This window comes from Ranitomeya variabilis, chromosome 3, assembly GCF_051348905.1.
Source record: "Ranitomeya variabilis isolate aRanVar5 chromosome 3, aRanVar5.hap1, whole genome shotgun sequence".
Lineage (NCBI taxonomy): Eukaryota > Metazoa > Chordata > Amphibia > Anura > Dendrobatidae > Ranitomeya > Ranitomeya variabilis.
This window is the reverse complement of record NC_135234.1, coordinates 631,584,636-631,603,723: the sequence shown is the minus strand read 5'-3', so window position 1 is coordinate 631,603,723 and position 19,088 is coordinate 631,584,636. Positions and strand designations below refer to the sequence as shown.

At 42.6% G+C, this 19,088-nt stretch overlaps 1 protein-coding gene across 4 annotated transcripts in view; it reads left to right on the top strand.

Annotated features, from left to right (window-relative positions):
• Nucleotides 1–18,752, top strand: part of ITGA7 (integrin subunit alpha 7) — a 215,848-nt gene extending 197,096 nt beyond the window's left edge. For 2 of the 4 annotated variants that reach the window (XM_077297499.1, XM_077297498.1), the window contains exons 22-25: nucleotides 509–622; nucleotides 707–805; nucleotides 4,086–4,211; nucleotides 15,794–18,746. In XM_077297499.1, coding sequence (XP_077153614.1) covers nucleotides 509–622; nucleotides 707–805; nucleotides 4,086–4,211; nucleotides 15,794–15,967 — 513 coding nt within the window. In that variant the 3' untranslated portion in view covers nucleotides 15,968–18,746. Of the gene's footprint in view, nucleotides 1–508; nucleotides 623–706; nucleotides 806–4,085; nucleotides 4,212–5,608; nucleotides 5,726–15,793 lie in introns of all 4 variants that reach the window. The other 2 variants (XM_077297500.1, XM_077297501.1) reach the window with 2 other exon arrangements.
• Nucleotides 18,753–19,088: the final 336 nt, after the last annotated feature.

The following is a 19,088-nucleotide window of genomic DNA, read 5'->3' as shown; positions in this document are numbered from 1 at the left end:
GCTGGATGGTATAACTTCCCACAGGTGAAGTAAATGTACTCGGGGCGAGCTGCTGGGGGCGAAACATCCAAATCCCCTTACTAGTAGCCCCTTGGTTTGTACCTACTATGGTCGTGATGGTTTCACATGCACCTACTTGATCGGGGTGTTGTTTCTCCCACCTCTGGCGATTTTACTGTCCGAACTGTTTGGTCCGCCCTCTGTGCCGGCATGTCTTTTGTACTCAATCCCCTCTTTTTTTTATGCCTTAATTATTTGGCTACCATTATTTGTATGTATTTTTGACTCAATAAATGACTTTTTGGTTTTATTTGACCTTTTGGTGTTCTTTGTACTCCATGGTGCTCTGTGTTGTCATATCGAAGGAGTATCACACTAGCTGATTTATATTTATGCATTTATTTAGGGAGCAAGGCTCAAGCCTTCCTCGGCCTTGGTATTTTTCTGTGCTTATTTTGACTTTAATTTTAATACAGGACTGAATGTCTGACTTGCTCTTTTTTTTAAGGACTGTGATCGAGGAACTGCACACTGTGTAGTATTTCAGTGTCCACTGTACAGTTTTGACCAGCAGGTGGTGCTCAATGTTCATGGCCGGCTTTGGAATAGCAGCTTTTTAGAGGTGACTATATCTATTATTATATTTTTACTTTTATTGTTACAGATTTCAGCCTTTATTTTACACATTTTCTTGTTTTATCTATAGGATTATCCATCTGGTAGTAACATAGAAGTCGTAATCAGGGCGAACATTACCGTCAAATCCACTATTAAGAACCTGGTGCTAAGAGATGCTACAACACAGGTACCATCTCTTCAATAATGCCTAGATTCTATTCTGTAAAGGGCATAGTATGGCTAGATTTGCAGAAATTAATTTGATTATTTTGTATTTTTTATCACCAATATTGTACATGTAGACAAGGATTAATATAGGTTGTCCACTACTTTACCATTGATATGCCATCAATGTCTGATCAATGGGGGCATTCCTGCCTATCATCTGTTCTTGGTGTCGGACGGTACTGCCCAGTTAGATACAGGGCCAGTTTTAGACAAAGTGGGGCCCAGGGCAAAAGTTTAAAGTGGGTCCCCAAATGCTCACATATTGCACCATCACACAAAAGCATTTCTGTTGTATTTACATGTGCTGAGTTCAGGCCGCTAAACGAGTGTGATCGACAATATTGAAGTTGTTCGACGCTTGTTTCCTGGCCTCTTTACACCGGCTGAGGAAGAATGATGGGTACAGATAGTCTTCGATACAGTATAATGCAGGTCCCATATAGTACATTAGCACAAAAATGTCCAGAATACTGATAGAACTGGCACTTCAACAATCATATAACCACCATTCTGAGGACCAACATCAACAGAAACATGAAGAGATCCAGAATATGTAAAATATTCAATTTTTATTAATAATGATTTTAAAAATTTACATAAAAAACAAGGGGAGATTAAAAAAACAGAAAATGTCTCACACTGAGAGATGTCACCAAATCAATTTACATAATTAATCATAACTTGTAACCCGGTATATCAACCTGTAAGCAAGAGCATACTCACAATGCAACCCAATTGGCACAAACAGTCCCCAAATGCTATATGTGCATAAAGAAACTTAACAGTGAATGGGAAAAAAGGATGCAGCCAAAGAAAATAGGGTATATACAATATAGCTAGCTGGAGACAAAGAGAGTGGTGACTCCCCACCCCTGCTTGTTTCCCAGCCTCTTTACACCAGCTGAAGAAGAATTATGGGTACAGATAGTCCTCGATACAGTATAATGCAGGTCCCATATAGTACATATAGTATAATGCAGCACCCCCTCATAGAGTGTAATGCGGCACCCCTCATAGAGTATAATGCAGCACCCTCAGAGTATAATGCAGCCCCCCTCACATAGTATAATGGCAGCACCCCTCAGAGTATACTGCAGCCCCCCTCATAGAGTCTAATGCAGCCCCCCTCACAGACAATACTGCAGCCCCCCTCACCAAGTATACTGCAGCCCCCCTCACAGAGTATACTGCAGCCCCCTTCAGAGTATACTGCAGTCCCCTCAGCATAATTGAAACCCCCTCAAAGTATAATGCAGTCCCCTCATGGAGTATAATATAGTCCCCTCATAGAGTATAATGTAGTCCCCTCAGAGTATAATGCAGCCTCCTCAGAGTGTAATTAAGCCCCTGAGTATGATGCAGTCCCGCACACACAGTATAATGCAGCCCCCAGGGTGTAATGTAGCCCCCTCAAAGTATAATGCACCCCCCATACACACATAATATAATGCAGTCCACCCATACACACAGTATAATGCAGCCCCTCAGAGTATAATGTATCCCCCAACAGTATAATGCATCCCCCTCAGAGTATAATGCAGCCTCCTCATAGAGTATAATGTAGTTACCTCAGAGTATAATGTAGTCCCCTCATAGAGTATAATGTAGTCCCCTCAGAGTATAATGCAGCCCCTTCAGAGTATAATGCAGCCCCCCCACACACACAATATAATGCAGCCTCTTCAGAATATAATGTAGACCCCTCAGAGTATGATGAAGCTCCCCGAGTATGATGCAGCCCTTTCAGAGTATAATGCATCCCCCAAAGAGTATAATGCTTTCCCCTCAGAGTATAATGCTGCCCCCTTAGAGTATAATGCAGCCTCACACACACAGTATAATTCAGCCCTCATACACACACAGTATAATTCAACCCCCCCACAAACACGCACAGTATAATGCAGCCTCCCCGCACACAGTACAATCCAGCCCCCCATAAACACACACAGTATAATTTAGCCCCCCACAAACACACATAGTATAATTCAGCCCCCACAAATATACACAGTATAGTGCAGCCACCCCACACCCAGTATAATGCAGCCCCCTCACACACACAGTATAATGCAGCCCCCTCAGAGTATAATGCAGCCACACACATTATAAAGCAGCCCCCTCAGAGTATAATGCAGCCCCACACACAGTATAATGCAGCCTGCCCACACACAGTATAATTCAGCTCCCCCACAAATACACACAGTATAGTGCAGCCCCCCACACACAAGTATAATGCAGCACCCAGACACACACAGTATAATGCAGCCCCCTCCGCTCACAGTATAATGCAGCCACCCCACACACCGTATAGTGCAGTCCCCCACACACAGTATAGTGCATCCCCCACACACAGTATAGTGCAGCCCCCACATACACAGTATAGTGCAGTCCCCCCACATACAGTATAGTGCAGCAGACACACACTAACACACACACAGTATAATTCTGCCCCCCACAAACACATAGTATAGTGCAGCCCTCTACACACAGTTTAATGAAGCCCCCCACACACAGTATAATGCAGCCCCCTCCACTCACAGTATAATGCAGCCCCCACGCACACAGTATAGTACAGTCCCCCCACCATACAGTATAATGCAGACCCCCACACACACGGTATACTGCAGCTCCCTCCACTCACAGTATAATGCAGCCCCCTACATACACAGTATAGTGCATTCCCCCCACACACAGTATAGTTCAGCAGACACACACACTATAATGCATATACACACAATGCTTACCTCTCCTCCTCGTTCCCCCCTGCTCTGGCTTCTGAGTCAGAGGCAGAGGGGGAGGTGATTGGAGAGGGAGTATCATCTGACACTCTCTCCTCCATCAATGCTTTCAACTATATCGGTATGTATGATGCCGATAAGTTGAATGCAGGGGAGGGGTGGCGCTGGGCCCCTCTTACTCACAGGCCCCATAGCGGCCGCGTGGTGTGCCGCTATTCGCGGCACGCCACTGGCTGATGGCCACTCGAGGAGCGGGGGCCCTAGGCAGCTGCCTGGTCTGCCTGCCCCTAACGCTGGCCCTGGTTACATAACTCCATAACTGAGCAGTCGCTGAAACTGAGAATAACTCATCGGCTGGGGAGCCAAGTGTCGCATCGCCCCCACCATTTATACATTGACGACTTCTCCTAAAGATAGGCCATCAGTGTTAAAGTAGTGGGCAACCCCATTAATTTTGTGTGAAACGCATTACTGTTTTATCCTTAATTGTGGATATGTTTGCAGATTTCTATGATGCTGTATTCAGACCTGGATGTTGTGGTTCATGGTGGCATTCCGTGGTGGATTATCCTTATTGCAGTACTTGCTGGCATTCTGCTCCTCTTACTGTTAGTTTTAATCCTCTGGAAGGTAAGACGTGACTTTTTGTTATGTAAAGAATACATATTGATTGTATACCATACTAGTGGTTATTAATACAAGTAGGAGGGGTGATGGTGAAGGTATCGTATAAATAGATCATATGTAACAGTCACATCACATACTAAATGAACAGTATTGCAGAGACTTGTGTTTAGTAACTCACATGATCCAGCGTGACACAATGGCTTTATACAGTTTGTCTTATCCAGAAATTTTTACTTACTGCTTTAGGTTTTGAGCTACACATTCATTCACATTATATTCCTCTACTTTCCTAATACATTTTCTCTCTGCCAATATTTGATATTATTAGCTTTATAAACACATAACTCAATATTCTGCGGGTACTTATTTTGATATTGGGCCAGGTACCTACAGTAATTAATGAGGCTGTATTATTTATCCTCTTGTCTCCCATGTGAATAAAGTGGTGGTGTTCTAGTGTGTTCATTGCTCCAATAGATTGTGAATAGAGCGATGGTTAAGTGTGCACACTATACTGCACCAATGTGTCAGCACTAGTGATGAGCGAGTGTACTCGTTGCTCGGGTTTTCCCGAGCACGCTCGGGTGGTCTGTTTGTAACTGCTTGGAGATTTAGTTTTTGATGACGCAGCTGCATGATTTACAGCTACTAGTCTGGCTGAGCACATGTGGGGGTTGTCTGGTTGCTAGGGAATCCCCACATGCATTCAAGCTGTCTATCAGCCGTAAATCATGCAGCTGAGGCAACGAAAACTAAATCTCAGAGCGTGCTCGGGAAAACCCGAGCAACAAGTATACTCACTAGTCAGCATGGGAGATAACAAAGTCAGAAGTCTGCACAGGGACAGTGATCACATAACTGGTTTATCTTCAGACTGCGCTGGCTCAAGGAAAGTCACAGCTGTCAATCAACATAGAAAAAGTGGCAGTAACAAATAATTTTTATTGTTGCTCCATCTTCTACTAAGGCTCCTAAGTAGTGATGAGCGAACATGCTCGGATAAGGTGTTACTTGAGCATGCTCGAGTGCTAATAGAGTGTCTTCGGCATACTTGTAAAATATGTTTGAGTCCCCGTGGCTGCATGTCTCGTGACTGTTCAACACATGCAAAGATTGCCTAACAAACAGCGGCAACACATGCAGCCGCCGGGACTCGAACATATTTTTCGAGCATGCCGAAGTGACAGGGTTAGCACCCTAGCGTGCTCGGATAACACCTAATCCCAGCACATTCGCTCATCACTGCTCCTAAGGCCATGCGGTTAGTTTGAAGTGTAAATGTGGGGTGACAGATTCCCCTTAAATTAGTAGCACTTTAGTTTTTTCAACGTCAGTATGTCTTCTTGCTTGATGAACCTTGACAATTTGTAGCTCAACATTTTTTCCAATGGTCCTTTCAGTGTGGTTTCTTCAAGAGGGAGTCAGCAGAAGCCAAGTATACCACAAACTACTACCGAGCACAACTGGGGCTTCAGCCCTCTGAGCTAGTTAGGCAAGCCGAGGAGGAGGATTAGCTGGTAACGCCCAGCATGTGTGTGTGAAATGAGTTTTTGCATACTGCTTGGTTTTTCTAGGTCTAACATTGAGATTATTGGTAACTAATCCATTGTTGAATATCCATTTACTGCACCCCTTAACAACTGTTTGATCTGAAATGATAATTGACAAGCCACTTTTTATCCATTGGGCTCATGTACATTTGTTAGGCTACCAAAATCATTTTTATGCATGTGTTTCTCCTAGTTTAGTATTTTAGTTGAATTTGTGGAGAATTTTACAAAAAGGAAATTTTTGATTTCTCATTTGTATGTTTATATGCCTTTTTGATTTTGTTAGTTCTCTCTTAGTCTGTGTGCTCACGATGAGTTTTTGGTCAGTTTTTGACGCTATGTGTTTTTGCTACTTCAAAAACATAGCGTCTTACAGTTCCAGTAAAGTGGATGGGATGTATAGAAATCTCATGTTCGCTGTGCTTTTTTTGATGCAGTGCAAACTGACCTGCAGTGCGTGTTTCAAATCCACAACATGTTAATTTCCCTTGGGGGTACGCTGAGTCTTCTGTGTGGATTTTTACTATAGACTTGTGTATTAGATGCGGAAAATCTTACGGAAAAAACGCAGATGCATTTTTAGTGCATTTCCACAGTGGAACCATATCAAACGCATGTACAATCAAGGCCCAAAGTGTTCCAGAAAATGAAGGTATTTTTCTCAGAAAATTATTGCAGGTACACATGTTTTGTTATACGTGTTTATTTCCTTTGTGTATGTTGGAACAACACAAAAAACAGACAAAAAAAGGCAAATTGGACATAATGTCGTACAAAAACACAAAATTGGGCCAGACAAAATTGTTGGCACCTTTCCAAAATTGTGGGCAAACAACTTTGTTTCAAGCATGTGATACTTTTTCAAATTCACCTAGGGCAAGTAACAGGTGTAGGCAGTATGAAAATCACACTTGAAACCAGATAAAAAGGGGAGAAGTTGATTCAATCTTTGCATTGGTGTCTGTGTGTGCAACAATAAGAATAGAGAACAGAAAGAGGAGAAGAGAAATGTCAAACGACTTGAGAACCAAAATTATTGAACAATATCAGCAATCTCAAGGTTACAAGTCCATCTCCAAAGATCTTGATGTTCTTTTGTACACGGTGCGCAAAATTAGAAGTTTGCAACCCATAGCACTTTAGTTAATCTCCCTGCACTTGGACTGCAGAGAAAAATTGATGAGAGGTTGCAACGCAGGACAGTCCAGATGGTGGATTAGCATCCTCCATCAAGTTCCTAAGAAATTCAAGCTGCCATGCTGGCTCAGGGTGCATCAGTGTCAGCGCTGACTACCCATCAACATTTGAATGAAATTAAACGCTATAGTAGGAGACCCAGGAGGACCTCACTGCTGACACAGAGTCATAAAAAAGCAAGACTGCAGTTTTCCAAAATGTATGCGAGTAAGCTAAAGTCCTTCTGGGAAAGAGTATTGTGGACAGATGAGACCAAGATAGAGCTTTTTGGTAAAGCACATCATTCTACTGTTTACTGAATGAGGCATACAAGGAAAAGAACACAGTACCTACAGTCAAATATGTTGCAGATTTAAAGATGTTTTGGGGATGTTTTGCTGCCCGTGGCACTGGGTGCCTTGACTGTGTGCAAGGCATCATGATATCTGAGGATTACCAAAGGATTTTGGGTTGCAATGCAGTCCCCAGTGCCCAGCAGGACAATGACCCCAAACATACTTCAAAAAGCACTCAGAAATGGATGGAAAAAAAGAGCTGGAGAGTTCTGAAGTGGCAAGCATTGAGTTCGGATCTAAATCCCATTGAACAACTGTGGAGAGATCTAAAAATTGCTGCTGGGAGAAGGCGCCATCAAATATGGAGGCCTGGAGTAGTTTGCAAAAGTAGATTGGTCCAAAATTCTAGTTTAGACGTGTAAGAAGCTTGTTGATGGTTAAAGGAAGCGATTGATTGCAGTTATTTATTCCAAAGGGTGAGCAACCAAATATTAAGTTGATGGTGCCAACAATTTTGTCCGGCCAATTTTGGGGGTTTTGTGTGAAATTATGTCCAATTTGCCTTTTTTTCCTCATTTTTTTTTGTATGGTTCCAATTCACAGGAAGGAAATAAACGTGTAATTGCAATCATTTTCTGGAAGAAATATGACATTTTCTGGAACAATTTCAAGGGTGCCAACACTTTTGGCCATGACAGTTCTCCGCACATGACTGTATCAATAAAGTTTTTTCAAGCCAAATATCAGGAAGTATAAAAAAACAAAGTAGATTTATTTAAAACATGACTTACCAACAAGACACAAAAAATGCAGTAAAAAATGCGATAAAGACACATGTAAAAAAACGCAGTAAAAAACACAAGAACACAATGATAAAATGAAAGTCTGCAACATCAGATACTCACCAAAAACTCATTGTGTGAACATAGCCTAAAAGGGGTCCCCCCAAAAATAAAATGCGCACAAATAAATAATATTGTGGCTCCCTATGTTGTTTTGATTCACTCTCGCAGTCTTGCCCTAATGTGTCCAGTCCTGGTGGTCACAAGGTGATCAGTCCAACTGCTATTATGCAGGACAAGCAGTGAGAATCGGTTCACTGTATGCTGCTTTTTCTTATCAGCACTTAACACGCTAGACCTGGAAACAAATTGAAAAAACCCACCATAACAAGTTTATAATAGCAATATATAGAGCATTATTTAATAAACTAGATGGTGGCCCGATTCTAACGCATCGGGTATTCTAGAATATGCATGTCCACGTAGTATATTGCCCAGTGACGTAGTATATTGCCCAGTTATGTAGTATACAGCACAGAGCCACATAGTATATTGCCCAGTTCAGTTGTATATTGCACAGCCACGTAGTATATTGCCCAGTGACGTAGTATATTGCCCAGTGACATAGTATATTGCCCAGTGACGTAGTATACAGCACAGAGCCACATAGTATATTGTCCAGTGACGTAGTATATTGCCCAGTCACGTAGTATATTGCTCAGTGACGTAGTATATTGCCCAGTGACGTAGTATACAGCACAGAGCCACATAGTATATTGTCCAGTGACGTAGTATATTGCCCAGTCACGTAGTATATTGCTCAGTGACGTAGTATATTGCCCAGTGACGTAGTATATTGCCCAGTGATGTAGTATATTGCCCTGTGACGTAGTATACAGCACAGAGCCACGTAGTCTATTGCCCAGTGACGTAGTATATTGCCCAGTGACGTAGTATATTGCTCAGTGACATAGTATATTGCCCAGTGGCATAGTATATTGCCCAGTGACGTAGTATATTGCCCAGTTACGTAGTATACAGCACAGAGCCACGTAGTATATTGCCCAGTTACGTAGTATATTGCACAGCCACATAGTATATTGCCCAGTGGCGTAGTATATTGCCCAGTGGCGTAGTATATTGCCCAGTGACGTAGTATATTGCCCAGTTACGTAGTATACAGCACAGAGCCACGTAGTATATTGCCCAGTTACATAGTATATTGCACAGCCACATAGTATATTGCCCAGTGACGTAGTATATTGCCCAGTGACATATTATATTGCCCAGTGACGTAGTATACAGCACAGAGCCACATAGTATATTGCCCAGTTCAGTTGTATATTGCACAGCCACGTAGTATATTGCCCAGTGACGTAGTATATTGCCCAGTGACATAGTATATTGCCCAGTGACGTAGTATACAGCACAGAACCACATAGTATATTGTCCAGTGACGTAGTATATTGCCCAGTCACGTAGTATATTGCTCAGTGACGTAGTATATTGCCCAGTGACGTAGTATATTGCCCAGTGATGTAGTATATTGCCCAGTGACGTAGTATACAGCACAGAGCAGAGCCACGTAGTATATTGCCCAGTGACGTAGTATATTGCCCAGTGACGTAGTATATTGCTCAGTGACATAGTATATTGCCCAGTGGCATAGTATATTGCCCAGTGACGTAGTATATTGCCCAGTTACGTAGGATACAGCACAGAGCCACGTAGTATATTGCCCAGTTACGTAGTATATTGCACAGCCACATAGTATATTGCCCAGTGACGTAGTATATTGCCCAGTGACGTAGTATATTGCCCAGTTAAGTAGTATACAGCACAGAGCCACATAGTATATTGCCCAGTTACGTAGTATACAGCACAGAGCCGCGTAGTATATTGCCCAGTTACGTAGTATATTGCCCAGTTACGTAGTATATTGCCCAGCCACGTAGTATATTGCCCAGCCACGTAGTATATTGCCCAGTGACGTAGTATATTGCCCAGTGATGTAGTATATTGCCCAGTGACGTAGTATACAGCACAGAGCCACGTAGTATATTGCCCAGCCACGTATGTCACAGGTTAAAAAATAAACATATACTCACCTTCCGAGGGGCCCCTTGTAGTTCTGTCGCCTGTGTTCGGTTCAGGCGGCAGCTTCCGGTCCTAGGGTGTGATGACGTCACGGTCACATGACCGTGACGTCACAGCAGATCCTTCTCGCGCAGGCGTGCAGGGCCTGCGATGACGTCGCGGTCACATGACCGTGACGTCATGGCAGGTCCTTCTCGCGCAGACGCGCAGGGCCTGCGATGACGTCGCGGTCACATGACCGTGACGTCACGGCAGGTCCTTCTCGCGCAGGGCCTGCGATGACGTCGTGGTCACATGGCCGTGACGTCACGGCAGGTCCTTCTCGCGCAGGGCCTGCGATGATGTCGCGGTCACATGGCCGTGACGTCACGGCAGGTCCTTCTCGCGCAGGCGCAGGGCCTGCGATGACATCGCGGTCACATGACCATGACATCATGGCAGGTCCTTGTCGCACACCAACCTTAGCATAGCATCGGAACCTGCCGCTTGCATGGACCGGTCACCGGAGCGTCGGAAAGGCGGCGGAAGGTGAGTATATAATGATTTGTTATTTTTTTTAAATTATTTTTAACATTAGATGTTTTTACTATTGAGGCTGCATAGGCAGCCTCAATAGTAAAAACTTGGTCACACAGGGTGAATAGCGGCGGTAACGGAGTGAGTTACCCACGGCATAACGCGGTCCGTTACCGCTGGCATTAACCCTGTGTGAGCCGTGACTGCGGGGAGTATGGAGCGGGCGCCGGGCAGTGACTGCAGGGGAATAGGGAGGGACTAATCGGACTGTGCCCGTCGCTGATTGGTCACGGCAGCCATGACAGGCAGCTGGCGAGACCAATCAGCAAATGAATATCCGTGACGGAAGTTGCCGACAGAAAGACAGAAGTACCCCTTAGACAATTATATGTATAGATATTCATAATAAAAAACTTTTATGGGATCTAACTATGGAACTATAATATATGTATATTAAAAAAAATTGTCCAACCAACAACATTTTCTATTAAAAAAAAAAACCCTCTCAGATTGCTTAGAACATAAGCAATGCTCACACCTGTAAACATACTCACCGCTCCCATTAAAACATTCCTAAGATCCACATTGGTCATTGCTGTGGCCAATGATTGGCTGCAGTGGTCACATACTGTCCCTCTCTGTGCCAAGACATTATGTACCTGAGCACAGTGGGAGAAAGAGCATAGTTTATTTTTTTACAGCTTTCCGATTTTTTCCATTTTTTTCAGTGGCTGGATTATCTTAAGATGATGTCATGCAAAGTAAAAGGAAAGATTAAGTGCAACATGAAAGGATGAGGGGAAGAGAACTGAATACTAGGGAAGGGGGCAGTGGAGACTCCTAGGCAGATCTAAAGTCACCCTGTCTGCTCTAAACGTACCTATAGATTCTGCACCTATCGCCAAGCAGCAACCTAATCCCTGCCTGACCCTGGCGATAAGCCCTACCTAGGGAATGACGGGGTGAGCACTAGTCGATCCCCACTACCACCAAAGACAGCTAGGATAGACGAACAAGGGTAACACTTATCTTGAGTAGACTCAGAGATGTAACACTAAAAAAAAAATAAACAGTTGAATCACCCCACTTTTGCCTCATTAAAATAAAGTATTTTAAAAATAAAATGTTTTGTTATAATAAAAGTCCAGTCTATCAATATACAGGTCCTTCTCAAAAAATTAGCATATAGTGTTAAATTTCATTATTTACCATAATGTAATGATTACAATTAAACTTTCATATATTATAGATTCATTATCCACCAACTGAACTTTGTCAGGTCTTTTATTGTTTTAATACTGATGATTTTGGCATACAACTCCTAATAACCCAAAAAACCTGTCTCAATAAATTAGCATATCAAGAAAAGGTTCTCTAAACGACCTATTACCCTAATCTTCTGAATCAACTAATTAACTCTAAACACATGCAAAAGATACCTGAGGCTTTTAAAAACTCCCTGCCTGGTTCATTACTCAAAACCCCCATCATGGGTAAGACTAGCGACCTGACAGATGTCAAGAAGGCCATCATTGACACCCTCAAGCAAGAGGGTAAGACCCAGAAAGAAATTTCTCAACAAATAGGCTGTTCCCAGAGTGCTGTATCAAGGCACCTCAATGGTAAGTCTGTTGGAAGGCAAAAATGTGGCAGAAAACGCTGTACAACGAGAAGAGGTGACCGGACCCTGAGGAAGATTGTGGAGAAGGACCGATTCCAGACCTTGGGGAACCTGAGGAAGCAGTGGACTGAGTCTGGTGTGGAAACATCCAGAGCCACCGTGCACAGGCGTGTGCAGGAAATGGGCTACAGGTGCCGCATTCCCCAGGTAAAGCCACTTTTGAACCATAAACAGCGGCAGAAGCGCCTGACCTGGGCTACAGAGAAGCAGCACTGGACTGTTGCTAAGTGGTCCCAAGTACTTTTTTCTGATGAAAGCAAATTTTGCATGTCATTCGGAAATCAAGGTGCCAGAGTCTGGAGGAAGACTGGGGAGAAGGAAATGCCAAAATGCCTGAAGTCCAGTGTCAAGTACCCACAGTCAGTGATGGTGTGGGGTGCCATGTCAGCTGCTGGTGTTGGTCCACTGTGTTTCATCAAGGGCAGGGTCAATGCAGCTAGCTATCAGGAGATTTTGGAGCACTTCATGCTTCCATCGGCTGAAATGCTTTATGGAGATGAAGATTTCATTTTTCAGCACGACCTGGCACCTGCTCACAGTGCCAAAACCACTGGTAAATGGTTTACTGACCATGGTATTACTGTGCTCAATTGGCCTGCCAACTCTCCTGACCTGAACCCCATAGAGAATCTGTGGAATATTGTGAAGAGAAAGTTGAGAGACGCAAGACCCAACACTCTGGATGAGCTTAAGGCCGCTATTGAAGCATCCTGGGCCTCCATAACATTTCAGCAGTGTCACAGGCTGATTGCCTCCATGCCACGCCGCATTGAAGCAGTCATTTCTGCCAAAGGATTCCCGACCAAGTATTGAGTGCATAACTGAACATTATTATTTGATGGTTTTTTTGTTTGGTATTAAAAAACACTTTTATTTGATTGGCCGGGTGAAATATGCTAATTTATTGAGACAGGTTTTTTGGGTTATCAGGAGTTGTATGCCAAAATCATCAGTATTAAAACAATAAAAGACCTGACAAAGTTCAGTTGGTGGATAATGAATCTATAATATATGAAAGTTTAATTGTAATCATTACATTATGGTAAATAATGAAATTTAACACTATATGCTAATTTTTTGAGAAGGACCTGTATACCGTATATACTCGAGTATAAGCTGAGATTTTCAGCCCATTTTTTCGGGCTGAAAGTCCCCCTCTCGGCTTATATTTGAGTCATACCCAGGGGTCGGAAGGGGAGGGGGAGCGGGGGCTGTCTAATTATACTCACCTACTCCTGGCGCGGTCCCTGCAGGTCCCTGCTTCCCCAGCGCCGGCAGCTTCTTCCTGTAATGAGCAGTCACATGGTACCGCTCATTACATTAATGAATATGCGGCTCCACTTCCCATAGGGGTGGAGCCGCATATTCATTACTGTAATGAGCGGTAACGGTGACCGCTCAATACAGGAAGAAGCTGCGGCGTCGGGGAAGCAGTGACTGCACAGCGCCAGGAACAGGTGAGTATAATGGGGAGGGGAGCGCAGCGCTGCGCGATATTCACCTGCTCCTCGTTCCGGCCCTGCTCCGTCTTCAGTGTCTTCTGCAGTGAAGCTCAGGTCAGAGGGCGCGATGACGTGGTTAGTGCGCACCCTCTGCCTGAATGTCAGTGCAGAAGACGCTGAAGAACGAGGAGCAGGTGAATATTGAAAGTGCCGGGGGCCTGAGCGACGGAGAGGTGAGTATGTGATTTTTTTTTTATTGCAGCAACAGCAAATGGGGCAAGTGTCTATATGGAGCATCTTATGGGGCATAATCAACGTTTGTGCAGCACTATAATGGGGCAAATGTGTCTGTATGGAGCATCTTATGGGGCATAATAAACGTTTGTGCAACACTATATGGCGCAAATATCTTTATGGAGCTTTTACTTTTGGCATTTACCGGTAGCTGCTGCATTTTCCACCCTAGGCTTATACTCGAGTCATTAAGTTTTCCCAGTTTTTTGTGGCAAAATTAGGGGGTCGGCTTATACTCAGGTCGGCTTATACTCGAGTATATATGGTATATATTCAAACTGCAGCCAATTTTTATTTTTGGGTTTTGCTTTCTCTTCCCCATTTTCCATTAACATTCTGTAATTCTGTAGATCAGCAATATTTTAATAACCACATTTACCCATCTCTTATTGTGATTTTAGAATGGTATGGCATACTTCTCGGACGCAACATACACCAACATTCCTTTGGCATTTCTCGGGTTGCCAGATGCGATATTATACAACGACAATACACTCCATTCAATTGACTTGTGGAAAACCTCATTATTGTGTTAGACTACACCCAGCAACACCATCCATGTAGATAGCAAGAACATGTATATACAGATGCGTCCTTCATTAAAAGGGTTTGTCCTCTATTGGACAACCTCTTATTAAATACTATTCTCCCCTAGATAAAAGAAGAAAACCATATACCCACTTCCTGGTTAAGTGTCATTCCAGCGGTGTGTCTCGGGTCACGTGACATTGTTATATCATGTGAGCGCTGCAGCCTATCATCATCAATTGATGTGCTGCAACCTTCATGGTTTGGTCAGACAGATGTGAGTTTATGATGTGATTAGATGGCGCAATTCTGTGTATACCTAGTGTGTCGGCTTATCACATCATACATTCACATCTATCTGTTAGAACTGGGAAAACCGCAGTCCATCAGTGGCCGATGGTAGGCTGCAAACATCACAGGACATACCAATGTTTCGAGACTACCGGGACACATAGCACAGACATCACTAGAATGGTAGTTGTTCAGGAGGTGAACTTATGATTTTCTTACTTTATCTGGGGGACATTAGCATTTAGTAAGTGATTGTACAGTAGTGGACAAGCCCTTTAAAGGTTCTCTTTGGATACCTGGTCAGAATTTTCACCCCAAAAAAGATTTATTCTTCCTCAAAGTCTTAATTTTTTTCTTCCTTGCAGGCCTCTACTAAGGCCAGAGTCAATAACATGGCTGAGTGCTATGTGATAAAACATCGCATAGCACTCTGCCTAGTGTTATTCTGTGGGGCAGCTCAGATTTGCGATTATTCTCGGCTCACTCGCACCCATACAAGTCTATGGGTACGTGTGAAACATCACGCTGCACTTAGATATCACCTGGATGCAGTGTGATTCCCGCTGATGCCAGCGGCAGAGAAGATGGAGAAATTACTTTCTCCATCTCCTCCGCAGCTGTGCTCCGATCAAGTCGTACGAGAAGATCAGAGCACAGTAGCAGGACACTCGGCTCCCGCTAGCAGCAGAGCAGGAGCAGAGGGTCATTAGCATAGTGCATATTATGCTCTCGCATCCAATGCTATACGCTAATGTGACTCCGGCCTAACTCTGACTTCCCACCATATATTATTGGCATTCAGCTTCATCATTTCAACTCCTTTTATACCTCTAAGTTACTAGTATGTTGCCTCCATACAGATGGGCAACAACTAATACTTTCATTTACGACTAAGTAGGTCCAAGACTTATCTGATGTTTTTTTTTTCCTAGTGTGGATTTTTTAAGAGGAAGAATTACAAGGATGAGAAGCTTCCACAATATCATGCTGTGAAAATTCCCCGGGAAGAGCGACCTATGGTCCTAGAGGAGAAGACAGGGACCATCAAAAAGAAAGACTGGGTGACAAATTGGACAGAAGATGGGTCTATAAACAACGTTTCTTAACATGGCTCTTCTTTGACTCTGACCCTTCCTGTGAACTATCCACATTATGGGAAGGCTGGAACCTTTTGGTTTTGGGTGGTTTCTTATATATTTGGTTTTATGCTGTTTGTACATAGAGAAATGACCATATTTGGAGACGTCTCAGCTGCTTAAATTGTTAAGCTCCATCAGTCACATCGGTGGCATCAGCACGTTACAGCCTTTGGAGTAATATCAAGCGTATTACGTCTGACTGTAAAGCCAGAATCTTCATATAGTAACACTGGCTCCCACAGAGGAATATCAAAAGAGCTGGGCAGCCCTCTGAATCTGAAGATCTATGTGGATATATTCCTTCTCGCAGTCATCGTCACTGACACTGTAGCATCACTGGTTGCCTGCAAGTCTATAGCTCTGTAGGGATTGTACAGATGAAGAGCTGGACATTTCTATAAAATAATTGAGACTATAAATACAATAAAAACTTGACATTATGTAATGTATATATGCGAGAGAGTGGACATTAGCTTAGAGCCTCCATACCCAGCTTGTATAGCATAAACGTATATCGCATTTCAAGGCCGAACGATTTGTCATCATGAAAACTTTGCCATCTGCACAGACTGATCACATGGAAGGGAGTCGGTATTATTGTGTATCATTGAGTGCTTTAATGATGATTTACTGACAACGCAGTGCGTATTACCGCTCATTTTTCATGCCAGGTTTCCAGGTACTAAATCTGTTAATTATAATGGTACGATTGATGACGTAGTCCAGATAAGCCCAATAGTCATTTCATATACTATAGTTTGTTGGTCTTCAACAAAAGGCTCTCCAGATGTTGCGAAACTTTACCTCCCTCTAGGCCATGACAGCCAGACATGCTGGGAATTGTAGTTTTACAGCAGTTGTAAAATAACATGTAGGAGAATGATATAAAAGATCACTGTTTCCAGTTTGTTAAAATTCTAATAGTTATTATTTATGGCAAAATTTATTATTTAATTTTTTTTTGCATTTTCAAGGAGATTTTTCAAAATAGCTATTTAATAACCACTGTTCTTTAATATATCACTATTGCTGGGTACCCATAGCATAATGTTTGATGTGATTGTGCGTATTGGTATTTTAAGGACCAATGTCGATGGCCGATAGACACCAGGACATGTCTATGGCGCAAACGCTGAGAAACACTGGCTGAGCCGTAGATGGAGCATAGTTCTGTGTATGTTTCTGCTTTATTCGGTTACTGCATTGATAGATTCACCTTTTACGTTTGCGATGTCATTTATCACAAAAGAGCCTTTGCTTGCCTGGATTATACTTTCATCTCTTCCGCAAGCATTTATTACTTCTATGGTAGGGTTACACATTATAGGTAGTAGAAATAATCGAAAAAAAAGATTCTGTACAGTAGTTATATACTATTAATGATGGGACATGTGCTCTTGTTATGGAGCCAAGTATGGCTGGCCAATTATAATGAGAGACCAAGACAATAGATCGTGAATCATGATGACTATTTGAGTTTCTCCAAGAATGTATAGTATAAGAATCACAGCTGGTAGTGTTTTATCTATGATGAAACTCGGTATAATACAATGTCATTCACAGCAAGGATAGGGTGTATTATTTTCAAGTTTTTTAATAATGTATTGCAGTGTATACATCCTCGTGAATTAAAGGGATTCTCTGAGAAATTTATTAAAATAGATAAAATAAATGTTAAAAAATATTTTTCCAAATACCTTTATTTACTAAAAAAGTGTGGTTTATCGAGTGTCTTCTGCCAGGATTTCAAAGATGGCAACTAACATCTATATCATTGCACGAGACAGAAGCACTAAAACTCTCATGTGATCTCTGTCTCAAGCAGACGGCTTTTATGCAGCCCGTCCAACTGCGTGTCCTCTGAAATCTAGGATGGGCTGCATACCGTTTTGATAAAAATAAAAGGTATTTAGAAAAATTTGTAATATTTAAATGATTATTATTTATTTTATTACATTTCTCTGAGAACCCCATTAAAGCCAATGTACGGCTACCAATGGGCGCAGGCATTGGTGCCAACACTGTCAAGTAAGAAATTTGTTCAATTGTACACTCTTTAAGCATTTTCTATCATAATATATATACATTGGGCTGAGTATGAGTGCAGTGTTAAGTAGAAAAGAGCATTGAAGGATGAGATAAAAAGGAGGAGGACGATTCAGAGAAGTGAACCAAGGGCTTGTAGCTGAATTCCTACATTATTCCCTAATCCTCCTTGGAAGACTTACCACTGGGAATGCTATGCTTTCCTGAAAACACTGAGATCACCAGAATAAGTGAGGACATGTAAGCAGGAAGGAAAGGATCAATCGGATCCAATACTGATCTCTACGTCAGAAGTGACATTCCATACTAGAAATCTACTGTGCCTTGAATACAGAACTGACCACCTTCCCCTTCATATCTCGCCCACATAGATGATCACTGTGATCTCGACATGTCTCATGCTCCAATGTCATCTTCACAAGGTGCTGGTGCCTTTACACTGGATGTGATATACTGTATATGACCAGTGCATACTGTAATTTATAGTCAATATTTTTGTCATGACAAATGAGGCTAATGCAAAACCTTAGAAAAACCGATTACCTAATAAATATATTTCTACAATATCATTGATTTTGTTTTGGTTCGACAATGCAAAAAGTGAAAATGATGAGGAATTGTCTTGAACTTAATTTATTAAAGCAAGGAATAACCTACGTTTGCTAAATCTGGAACAACTGAGCTGGGGAATGTTCGCTGCTCCACATGGAAAAATAACTCGTAGCTTAGTTAATAAAGTACAATTGCTGACTAGTATTGAGCAGTTTATATTTTGATGGGATTAACATTAGATAAGATAAAGTTAGGTTTAGTGCAGGTGCAGACAAGTGTATTTTCTGTCTGAGTGCAATCCGACAAAACATCAGATCACTCATAGACCAATGTTATTCTACGGAGCTGTGTGCTATGATCTGGTGAGTGACCTAGGAGCCGCATGAAACTTTCTCTGGAGACGGTGGAACCTGTACAGACCGCAATCCTGAACTAACACCGCAACTAGAAGTAGCTGTGGGGTGTGCCTAACACTCCCTAGACACCTCGA